General features: G+C 31.2%; 1 protein-coding gene across 1 annotated transcript in view; it reads right to left on the bottom strand.

Moving 5' to 3' along the window:
- Positions 1–3,724: 3,724 nt before the first annotated feature.
- The window catches only part of LOC145261108 (large subunit GTPase 1 homolog), a 62,602-nt gene continuing 53,478 nt past the window's right edge, over positions 3,725–12,848 (bottom strand). The window contains exons 13-15 of the mRNA XM_080119325.1: positions 12,050–12,160; positions 9,433–9,480; positions 3,725–4,009 (exon numbers count right to left, since the gene is read on the bottom strand). Of these exons, the coding sequence (XP_079975451.1) occupies positions 3,830–4,009; positions 9,433–9,480; positions 12,050–12,160 (339 nt within the window). The 3' untranslated portion in view covers positions 3,725–3,829. The remainder of the gene's footprint in view (positions 4,010–9,432; positions 9,481–12,049; positions 12,161–12,848) is intronic.

The raw sequence follows: 12,848 nt of genomic DNA, 5'->3' as shown, positions 1-12,848 counted from the left end.
TGCTCACAGTTCCAGATACATATCGAGGCGCTGATTAAGGTTAAAGGCAGCTACATTGAATACAGGGTGACCAAAAAAAAGAAAAAAGAAGCTAAATGGAGGCCATCTAGAACATATGCTGTAGAACGGAGAAAAAAAAAGGCCAAAGACCCTAGTGTTTGGCTGTGATGTTTTGAATATAATAAACTAGTTATGACCAAAGTTTCATTTCATTCGGACAAAACACTAAGAAACGGGACCTAATTATAGTTGGGGCCCGTTTTTTTTTGTGTCACCCTGTAGATGTTAGCTCTCCTACATAATCAAGTTACCTGAATAGATTTTTTTCAATAAAAGTTTTAAAATAAAGCTGCTGTTTTGTTTTCTTTGGGGCAACACTTATTGTTCCACCCTGCATATTAATACTGTAGAACCTTTAATGTACGTACGTACATGTGTTATGGTTTCCAGATTATAAATTCTATCCGAAGGCCCTATTTTTTAAAAAGGAGGACAGAAGGTGATAACATTCTACGAACATTAAATTAGTATATAGATATGATCATTTAATTTTCATAGTATCTTATCGATAAGGCAACAGCATATTCTTTTCATTGTTTTGACTCGAGTGTGTATCCGCTGATATCATATGCTTTTATATAGAGTGATGTGGCTCTCGATAATTAATTCAATCAAAACAATAAGAAAATTCTGTTGTCATAGCCATAGTTATCACCTTTTTTTTTTTTTTTTTTTTTTTTTTTTAATCGGTCCTGGATATGACCTAAAACTATATCCAATGATGAGGCCCCACCTTGCGGGCCTTGGGGAGTGTGGAGCCACCCTTTACTTGCCATTGCTCCCAGGTCCACTCTGACCCGGAGTGGTAGTACCTGTTAGGGTCCCAACTATGGGTTAAATAGAATCCGACTTAAAAAACAAATATACTCCATTAAAAATCGTTCCTCAAAATAACTAGATTGAAAAAGGTTGATATGCTGTAAAAAAAAAAAAAAAAAAAAAAAAAACAACAACCAACAACCAACCATTTTTTAGTAAATAGGATCTCCCGATCATTGAAGATATAAAAAAAAAAATTTTTAAATAAAATAAAAAAATAAAGAATTTTAAATTTAAAAAAGAAAATAATCTCGCTTTTGGGCTGTATGTTAAACTAAAAAATACCTCCTTGGTCTTCTGGCTAGGATCCAAGGGTAGTATCTGTTCTGTCTAAAGATGGTTTATTGATATCGCGAGGTTTCCGTTCACACCTGGCATCCAGACAATGTAAATACATCACAGACTTCTATAAGGATATTGGAGATAATCCGTAATAACCAGATATTCTGACACTACATTAACCAGATTACTTAAATACTTTTACAGTTTTAACAAAAGGGCTACAATAATATCGCGGAGTTTCTATTCATGTTAAACATCCACAGAATGCCCCGCAGTGATATATTACATATGAAATATGTGAAATTTTTTTTGCTTCATTTCTTTGCAATACTTTCATACACATGGGGTCAGTGTTAAAATGCGATGATCATGTGACATCTCCCTCAACATAAAAACACCAGATGCACTTGATTAAAAATAAAATCACTTCATTTCGGTGATCATTAGATGCTAGGTTTTCTATTCTAATAAATTTGTTTTTTAAACTACTTACCTTTCTAATTTTCTTTCTGCCCCCGGTTTTCGCTGACTATACCAACATGCAGAAATGTAAATATAATGTGAAAAAATATCTTGTTGCCCTACTCTGTACCCAGGTTCACTTTTTCTATAAATCTGATCTTATCATAGTAGCCCCTTAAACTTCAGTGGTTTATGGTGAACACAAATCAGAAAAAAAAAATTAAATAAAAGGCAAATTATTTCTGTGCAACCACATGCTCCCTCTTGCTCAACAACAATCACTGGCCTCAATGTTGTCGGCTGTTTCATGTTTTTGGTCACGTTATCGTCTCCAACATTGGTGATTGCAGAGAGGGCGTACAGTGGTTCACAAGTAAAACAACCCAAGATACAGAAAACACAAACTCCAACACATTCCGTAGATATCAGTTGGGTGCGTGTGTGACACCATCACGGAAAATGATGCTCAAAATGATAACGTTCACATCTTAGTCATCTGTCGAGGTATCTTTATCATCAGTTGACGTCAGCGCATCTCTGCCTCCTAAAGCGGTTTCAATCTTGTCCAAGCCATAACCTGCCTTCAACTGTCCCAAATTGTCCTCCACTGTAAACTGTCGCAAACCTGTTCCAACTTCTAAAACTCTCCGTAAACTAACTCAGATGGTCTTTGTGGTCCTGTATTTGCTAGTCATTTGTCTGTCGATCTATCTATATATGTATTATCGATATATCTTTCGATCTAGTTTTCTATTTCTGTATCTATCCGTCTCGATCTAACTTTTAGGCCAAATTATAGACAAGCACCACTTTTTAACAAAGTGAAAAATACAGGTTGACACACAGTTCTGCAACCCACCTTTCCCACTAACCTCCACCACGCTCCGATGTTAGTTGTCACTTTTTATATCTATATTGAAATCACAAAAAAATGTAAATAAACAAATCTATATTAAAATCACAAAAAAATGTAAATAAACAAATCTATATTGAAATCATAAAAAAATGTAAATAAACAAATCTATATTGAAATCATAAAAAAATGTAAATAAACAAATCTATATTAAAATCACAAAAAAATGTAAATAAACAAATCTATATTGAAATCATAAAAAAATGTAAATAAACAAATCTATATTGAAATCATAAAAAAATGTAAATAAACAAATCTATATTGAAATCATAAAAAAGTGTCTCGTATTCATTTTAAAATGAAAATAACTTGTCATTTATACGGCCAAGAGAAACTTGATGCTCACAGCACATTCATATATGTCCTTGGTGAACCATTCCCCACTTATTGTCTTTCTACTAACCTCAATTCCCATACTTTTGGAGTGCTTGTCTACAATTTGGCCTATAAAAAAATTTTTTTGGAAGAAAAATATACCTGTCACCGCACGAACATAACATTTACAATTCCAGCAAATGAGTAATTACCAAGATATAAAGAAATGTTGCTTTTTAAAAAGTGGGGGATCACTTTTCTATAATAATTTAACATATAATGAGCACCTACTTTATGGGAACCTGTTTGGGGGGGGGGGGGTATGTACAATGAACACAATTTTACGTAAAACAAGCACAAACGCGTTGACCCTTCCCCTCCCCTCCCCAGAAAAAGTCTGTGTTTACATTTGAGGTGGAGGGGGGGGGGGACGAAACGCTCCAATTTGGAAAAAAAAAAAAAAAAAAAAGATGACAAAGCCCCTTTTTTTCTTAAAAAAATTCCTGTGATTCCCAAGAGGTGTCGCTAGCAGTGTATCATTCAAAATAAACCTGGCATCAAGTTTTTCTCTGATTAATTTTCTTTAAAAAAAAAAAAAAACTACTTGATCGATTTACGTGATTTTTGGAATATGACATCTTCGTGCAGTGACGGGTACATACATCATAAAGATTTTTCTTGAAAAAAATTTTTTTAGGCCCAATTGTAGACAAGCACCACTTTTTGTCTACTGATCAACTATTTACTCATTTTGTTAGAATCTTTTCTTGTTTTTTTTAACCACATCCTCACACCTGGAGGTGGGGGGGGGAAGAAAGGATATCAGAATTCAATAGGTATATGAAAAAAAAATTATAACAAGAAAACTTAGTATTCACTAATCCAAGTTTTTTTTAAACAATTTATTAATCAAAATTTTGGAGATGCGCTGTATACAATTCGATAAAAATAGTTTCATTTTTTTTAAATAACAAAACATTAGTGTTTGTCGAGGTGTGCATAAATTCTTCGAAGTTTATCTTTTTTCTTTTTGTGATGTTTCTTGCCAGGTTTCTCTGTTACGCCTTGGTCATCCGAAGAGCCGACTTGTTTGAGTCCATTTAGACGCACGTAACCCTTCACCCCACGACTGCCAACAGAATTAGCAGTTAGTTTTGTCTAAAAGAAAATCAAAAACAAACAAGAATGGAGATTAAACAAATTCTGTACAAAATTAAAACGTCATAGATAAATATGTATAAAAACATAAAATATTAATATGTAAATCAATGTAAAATATTTAAATATTATTAATATTATAAATTATTTTAATAGATCATTATTGTTAATAACTATAATTAATAATATTTAGATAAATTTAATATTAATCTTTAAGACAATTTAATATTTAAATATTATCAATAATAAATATAAATTATTTAATATATTAATAATAGCTATTAAAAACATTTCTATTCAAGTTAATTTTGTTTAAATCAATTAATATTTAAAAGACGCCATTAAAATATTAATTAAAAATTTGGTGCAAAAACAATATCGTTTTCTTACATGTTACTTTTATATATGACTAGCGAGGGGTACCCGGCGTTGCCGGGTGTTTGGAGGTGTGTGTGGAAACTCCGGGGGGGGGGGGGGGTAAAAAAAAAAAGTAAGCATGAGGATCGAACCCGAACAAAGTTGTAAATTAAAGTGTGAAAAAAAAAAAAAACCGTGCGACGTTTAACCATTGCCCCACCGCGAGATGCTAACGGAAACACGTTTGAATTTATTTAATTACTTGGATTTGGCAGGTGCCCGTTTTAATGAGTTAATGAGGTCAAGTTTGACTGCGGGATTTTTATTTTCCCAAGATTTTATAGGAAAAAGACTAACCCACATGCGGCGAGCGACAAATGTTGAATATTTACCTTCCCGAAATTGAGCAAATTAAATAGACAGGCGAGCTTCGTTGTTAACTCCGAGATATTACGATTTATATGTGATATAAAAAGTTTTAAAAAGTTGTTAAGCGACCGATTGCTTCTCTGAAAAAAGCCTTTTGTAGACATACAGAAAGCGAACACACATACATACATTTTCACTTTTATAGTTATAGATTTCTGAATTGATTCTTTATATTGCCATGTTATGTATCATTTTGAAACATGTTTTTTGCTCTATCAAATCGTGTTATTTGTGATCGTTCTCAATCTCTTCATTCATTTTTTTTGCGGGCTTTTCAACAGCATGGACAAAATTCAAATCTGCACGATTTTCTTGTTCCAGTTCAAAATAGGCTGGAAAGCTGCCAAGACAGCTTGTGATATCAATGATGCATTTGGCCCAGGAACCACTAACGAACATGCGACACAATGGCAGTTCAAAAACGTTCGCATTGGTGATGAGAGCATTGAAGATGAACATGGTTGCGGCCAGCCGATTGCAATTGATAACGAACATTTGAAAGGCTTAATTGAAGCCGATCCTCGCAAAACAAGAAGTTGCTGTTAAACTCGAAGTTGAGCACTCAACAGTTGTTCACCATTTAAAGCAAATAGAGAAGTCAAAAACTTTGGATAAATGGTTGCCACATAAATTGAATGATAATCTCTATATAAATAAAATGAACTCATTTTTTCCCGTCGGATTTTGACCTTAATAGGATTAAAAATCAAGATATTTCATGCAAATATAATATGCACAAACGGAAGAACAATATCTGAGGTGTGTTATAGGCTTATTATTTCTCAAATTCCTCGATAATCTTAGATTTCTATACTTTTTCTGCTGAGAAGTCACGGCCAAAATCGGTTAAGATCAATGGAAGTGGTAAAATATTTTCTCTCTAATAAATTCCTCCTCCCCCTGCCACCACTTAACACCATTTGGGGATCGTTCACAAGGAACAGTTGAGAAGAGAACACCGGTTTGGCTTCGTAGTTCTTTCATGTGAAGTTATTTAAAATCACTAAACTAAGCTGCAGTGCTCTGTGACGTAGTGGTTAGTGTGCTGGACAATTCACATTATATTTTCACGTTCGCGCCGACCTACCGTAGTCGGTTTTTTTTTTTTTTTTTTTTTCCTAAACAACTGGAATGGACTTTTCTTGGTGGCCGAACTGTTAACGTTGCAGATGTTTTTTTTTTTTGTTTTTTTTCACACTTTATTTTCCTACTTTTACTCATGACTCCGGGTTTGATCCTTCCTACTTACCTACCATAACATTTTTTAAAACTCCCCCCCGTCCCGGAAACAAACACTCGGGCAACGCCGGGTACCCCCGCTAGTAAAAAAATATTGTTTTGAGTTGTCTTCTACACACCTTCTGCACAACAAAAACAACCCATTTCTCAAGCAGATTGTGACGTGTGATGAGAAGTGGATCCTCTACGACAACAGTGATTGGATGCCAGAGAAACTCCACAACACTTCCCGAAGCCGAAATTGTACAAAAAAAGGTTATGGCAACTGTTTGATGGTCTGCAGCCAGTCTCATCCATCACATCTTCTTCAATCTGGGCAAAACGATTACAACGAAGAAGTACTGCCGACAAATTGACAAAATACACCAGAAACTCCAACAAATTTACCCAAGATTAGTCAATATGAAGGAACCAATTCTCCTGCATAACAACTCTTACTCACATGTTGCTCAACTGACACTGCAGAAGCTGAACGAATTGGACTATGAGATGTCCTCATCCGCCATATTCACTGGACCTCTCGTCCACCGATTTTCACTTTTTCAAGCATCTCGCTAACTTCCTGCGCAAAAAATGCTTCAAAAGCCAAGATGATGCTGAATCAATCTTCAATGACGTAATCGCTTCCAAAATTCTGGTTCTCTATGCTAATGAGATAAATAAACTTTTATCTCTTTGGCAAAAATGTGTCGATTCCAATGGTTTTTATTTCGATTAATGAAGTTTATTATGAAAGGAGTCATGATCTTTTGAAGTTGAATAAGAGAAAAGAAAAAGGATTTTTGCACCAACCTAATATGTATGAGATCAAAATCACTGCCATTCAGGAGCAAATAAAGACGACATACTTTGTATATATTATTTCAATCTATATCATGTTAGGTATGTGCATATGTGTATATATATATATATATATATATATATATATATATATACATACAGGATGTACAAGATTCACTCCTAAACTAATTAACCGTCATTATGTATTTTGGAACACAGTTGCTAAATGAAAAAGTCAAATATATTATGTTTTTACATTTTGTAAATAAGAATTGCTAAAAACCCATGGCATAACAGATTAAGTACTGGGTAAAATTCAGTTGTAAGTGACACGCTTTTGGAGGTTGAAGGTTCAATCCTCAGCACAAGCATTACTAAAAATACAAATGCAGATTAATCAAGACTTTTACACAATCGATGATTGATGGAACACAAGCATGTAGATTAAATAAAGGATTCTGTTTGATTCCGTGGATTAAATAAAGGATTTTTTTTTACAAGGTAGTCACCACTTTTCAAGGCCCGGAAGCCACTTGGGGATAAAGGTTATTGCATGTACAGTACGTTAGTATTGGAGATTTGATAAAGTGTCTTACTTAAGGGGGCGGTTCATCAGGAATTTGTTTACATTGGACTTGAAGACATCCAGATTGTAGTCAGGTGGGAAACAGGCAACCGGAACAGATTCCGTTTGAAAGTCCACACAGATTTCAGAGTTCAACAAGATACACCTAGAGCGGGTCAGTGATTGTATTGGCCGAAACATTATATGAATAACATTCAAGATGAGAACGGTAATCCAAATAATATAAATATATCACATTTGTATTGAGTTTATCCATAATCATTAGACACAAATTAAGAAAAAAGTCTCTGAATTTATATTTCTTCTTAAGACGCCTTGTGTTTATACCTATAAATTTGAGACATTTTCTAGAATCAAGTAAATGAACTGTACTTAAAGTTACCTACCCCACAAAAAAAAAAAAAAAGGTTTTAAATAGAGAATCAAATCAAATTAGGACTTATGCAGAATATGCACCATGCCAAAATAACATTTAGAAATCCATTCTTAACATGAGTGGTACTTTTTTTAACTATTTTGTACTTTCATCTAATAAACAGAAGATAGTATAAAAATCGAACTTAGCAATGCTATTTCAAAAATAACAGTCTTTATTCTGTAGAAGTACCATCAAAGATTTGCTGTATCACAAATCTTTACTGTGGCTAGATTTCTGACTGCTTCAGGCTGAGATTGGAACCTGGTGATTTTTTTTTTCACAGTCAGAGTTTTGTATCATCGACACAAGCAAGAAAAAAAGGATTTCTTACTATTTATATCAAGAGTCAAAAGGTTTTTATGTTGTTTTTTTACAACGTATTCAAACATCTTTATAAAGTTAGTTATATTGTTTATATATTTGTATGAACACGATACATTGCTAAACTATTTAACTGGTCATTACAAATTTTCCAACACAGCTGGTAGGCATTAGAGGTCCGAATGTGGTCAATATTTAGTTTAACTTTACGAAAAGGTGCTAAAAAGGAGATGGAATCTCTTTGTGAATATTCATCCATTTTTTTTATGATTTTTTGTAAAATGATCTATGATTTTTTGTAAAAATGATCTATGATTTTTTGTAAAGTGATCTATAAATTTTTGTAAAAATGATCTATGATTTTTTGTAAAAGTGATCTATGATTTTTTGTAAAAATGATCTATGATTTTTTGTAAAAATGATCTATGATTTTTTGTAAAATGATCTATGATTTTTTGTAAAAATGATCTATGATTTTTTGTAAAAATGATCTATGATTTTTTGTAAAAATGATCTATGATTTTTTGTAAAAATGATCTATGATTTTTTGTAAAAATGATCTATGATTTTTTGTAAAAATGATCTATGATTTTTTGTAAAAATGATCTATGATTTTTTGTAAAATGATCTATGATTTTTTGTAAAATGATCTATGATTTTTTGTAAAATGATCTATGATTTTTTGTAAAATGATCTATGATTTTTTGTAAAATGATCTATGATTTTTTGTAAAATGATCTATGATTTTTTGTAAAAATGATCTATGATTTTTTGTAAAAATGATCTATGATTTTTTGTAAAAATGATCTATGATTTTTTGTAAAATGATCTATGATTTTTTGTAAAAATGATCTATGATTTTTTGTAAAATGATCTATGATTTTTTGTAAAGTGATCTATGATTTTTTGTAAAATGATCTATGATTTTTTGTAAAATGATCTATGATTTTTTGTAAAAATGATCTATGATTTTTTGTAAAAATGATCTATGATTTTTTGTAAAATGATCTATGATTTTTTGTAAAAATGATCTATGATTTTTTGTAAAATGATCTATGATTTTTTGTAAAATGATCTATGATTTTTTGTAAAATGATCTATGATTTTTTGTAAAATAATCTATGATTTTTTGTAAAATGATCTATGATTTTTTGTAAAAATGATCTATGATTTTTTGTAAAAATGATCTAGAAACTAAAAAGAGATAAAATTGAAGAAAAAAAAATGCATAGAAAAATGTGATTTAAAAACGCAGAAACAAAAATCAGAAGAAAATATTTTTTTATATCGTACCGGAGAAAAAAATTCAGCATCAAGCGTCGCCTGTTTTGGAGCAATTTCCTGTTAAAAAAATAAAATAAACAAAATAAAGGTTACTTTTTGCACGTGAAAAAAAAAAAAAAAAAAAAAAAAAAAATATTTGCGTTATTGGTTTCATTCAGTTCAAGAATCTTTTTCTGAAGATTGCTGGTGATACAAATGAAACTGGTAACGCTTTAATTTTTAATAATTTATTCCTGTTTTTAATTATTTATCCTTTTGCCTTTTCTGTCACCACGCCATTTTATGTATTTTATCCTATCATGATTGCTTCTTCTAGACAGAAATTTTCCATCTCTTCAATCAACTGCTGTGTGCACGTCGGTGGCTCTTTAACCCAACTTCAGTTCTACATAATTCTACACAAACATTCACATGTATAATAAATTTTGCTTCTTGTAAGAATATTTATGTGTTAACACTAAATCCTCAAATATGTCAGACCATTTTTAGAATTGCAGATCAGAGCACAAATATGACAACTTAGCATTGGAGGTTGTGCTATTCGACTTTCCGCATAAAACTGGGTCCAATATTGTGCAGTTCTGCACTATTTTCATCCTTTCCCATTTTAAAACATATTTCACGACAGCATGATCTACATGCCTTCTTCAAAATCCTTACATCTTTCTCTGACGGTTTTTCAACATAGTGATCAATCTTTCGATCGGCTCTCACAGTTATTTACATCCATCTTAAATAGTTTGGAGTTGTTTTTCAAAGCATCATTAAACATTTTGCATGATTTATGTTATGGTTTTTCCCCTGTACGTCGCCATAGAACATATGTAGATATGATAAGATTAAAGGAAATAATATTCCAACGAGATGGAGAGATGAAAAAGGAACAAACCAAGTTATATGTTCATCAGCATTTCATCTTCATTTCAAGACTTCTTCAAGATTATTAATTTGAAAAAAAAAAAATGCCCTTTGTTTATATTCTAATCGCCCCCCCCCCACACACACACGCACACACATTATCTATAATATAAAGCTGAATGTGTGTGTGTGTGTGTGTGTGTGTGTCTGGTCACGAATAGGCTCCTATATGGTTGATTATTTAAAAAAAAAACTGATTACATATAATGATAGAAGATGTATCAAGACACAGGAATGGGTATGTTTGATCTGGCAGAATGGTGCTTCATTAAAATTGTGGGGTCTGCGTTCGCGCCTGGTCCACAAAGTATGCAAATAAAAAATTTAAAAATTAAAAAAAAACGTTTACAAGTGTTTTTGATATAGATGTACATAGAAATACTTTCATAAGTATGTTTTAACTTAAATAGGGATGATATAATAAAATTGTGGGGTCTGCGTTTGTGCCTGGCCTCCATAGAAAGGAAATAGGAACAAACTTTAATAAAGACTTTTCATATCTATCTGCGTAAGTATACTTTGATAATTATGTTTCAGTTTGAAGAAATATGGTATGATAAAATTATGGGGTGTTCATTCGCACCTGACCTCCATAGAATGGAAATATGTCACAAAGTTTAACAAGGTTTTTTAATATAAATCCACAGAATATTGTGATAAGTGTTTCAGTCTGAACAGGTATGGTATAATAAATTATGGGGTTTATCTATTTTATTTTTACTTTCATCATATTTTGCTTTGGTTTTGATACCCCCAAATTCGAAGCTATCTCTTTACAACCCTTTTCTGTAGGCTGCTTTTGAACCCAGTCAACGACGGGTACTTTTGCTAGTATTTATATATATATATATATATATATATATATATATATAGCAATTTATAAAATATATATGGCGATTAAGCTACACTGAATATTCTGCATTTCATCCACTGTAGGATTCGTCAGGCTTATGCGCGAATTTTGTGGTTGCTTCTTGTTTTTATATATGTTGAGGATTTCTAGTTAGCCAATCAGCTTTCTAGTATCCACCGCGCCCCCTCCTATCAGCCAATTTTAATGAACCACCATTCTGCCAGATCAAACATACCCATTCCTGTGTCTCGATACATCTTCTATCATTATATGGGCATGCATTTTATCGAACAAAGGATCTGTTTTAGAACTAGGTTAGTGGTTTAAGGTAGATCTTTTCCCTCCTTTTTTTTTTTATATATATATATATATATATATACATATGAATATACCTATGTGTACACACACACATGCACACATATATATATATACATATATATATGTGTGATCGTTTATGTATATTCATGTTTATTTAATTTATTTATTTGTTTGTTTTCTATTGTTATTGTTAGTTTTAAAGCTATTTTGTATCGCTATCCTAGAGTAAGTTTTATTTTGTAGTTATATATATATATATATATATATATATATATATATATATATATAAGGGAGAGAGAAAGAGATATATTGATGTTAAGTTTCTATCAAAAAATATATTTGAAAGTGAAAATATCAGTAATAAAAAGAATGTTTTTTAAACTAATTTATAATAAAATTACTTGAATTACATGATGTTAAATATTTACATTAAAATCCATCAAAAATATTTTAATTTTCTTTAAAACAAAAAAAAACTGACATTTTTGCTTTTTGTAATTCACCAGATATGATTAACATTGCTTAAATAATGCTAACCTTTTTGGGGACCAGATTCTCCTTCTTTCTTTGTTTTTCCATGGATCCATGAATTTCTTGAAAATCTGCAGCATCTATTTCAGGTGGTGACTGACAGAACAGAAGTCGCCCCTGCAAAGAGAAAAAAGATAGAAATCGGACATTTTTTTATCTCTTTCTTTAGTTATTAAGTGTGGCGCAGCACTTATCCTTACTGATCTGCAAAAACCAGATGGCTCAACATTGCTTAACTTTGGTAATCTAATGAGAACTGGTGGGTCAACGTGATTATGCTGCACATATTTTTTATTATTAATTTACTATCAACTGAAACATGTATGCACATATGTAGCCAATAATCCTTGCATAAATAAAGAAATTTATACTTACAATACAGTTTGAACACAATATATACTGCAGTTTAATTGAATTAACATTTAGGAAATAACAATACATATATATTAATATATATATATATATATAACATACATATATATTAATATATAAATAACAATACATATATATTAATATATATATATATATATATATATATATAAAGAAATTTATACAGTTTGAACACAATATATACTGCAGTTTAATTGAATTAACATTTAGGAAATAACAATGCATATATATTAATATATATGTATTGTTATTTCCTAAATGTTAATTCAATTAAACATATTGTGTTCAAACTGTATAAATTTCTTTATGCAAGGATTATTGGCTACATATGTGCATACATTTTTCAATTGATAGTAAATTAATAATAAAAAATATATACAGCATAATCACATTGACTCACCAGTTCTCATTAGAT

This window comes from Euprymna scolopes, chromosome 37 (genome assembly GCF_053919585.1).
Source record: "Euprymna scolopes isolate OS-2025 chromosome 37, ASM5391958v1, whole genome shotgun sequence".
NCBI classification, from domain to species: Eukaryota; Metazoa; Mollusca; class Cephalopoda; order Sepiida; family Sepiolidae; genus Euprymna; species Euprymna scolopes.
This window is presented reverse-complemented; position numbering and strand designations above follow the sequence as displayed.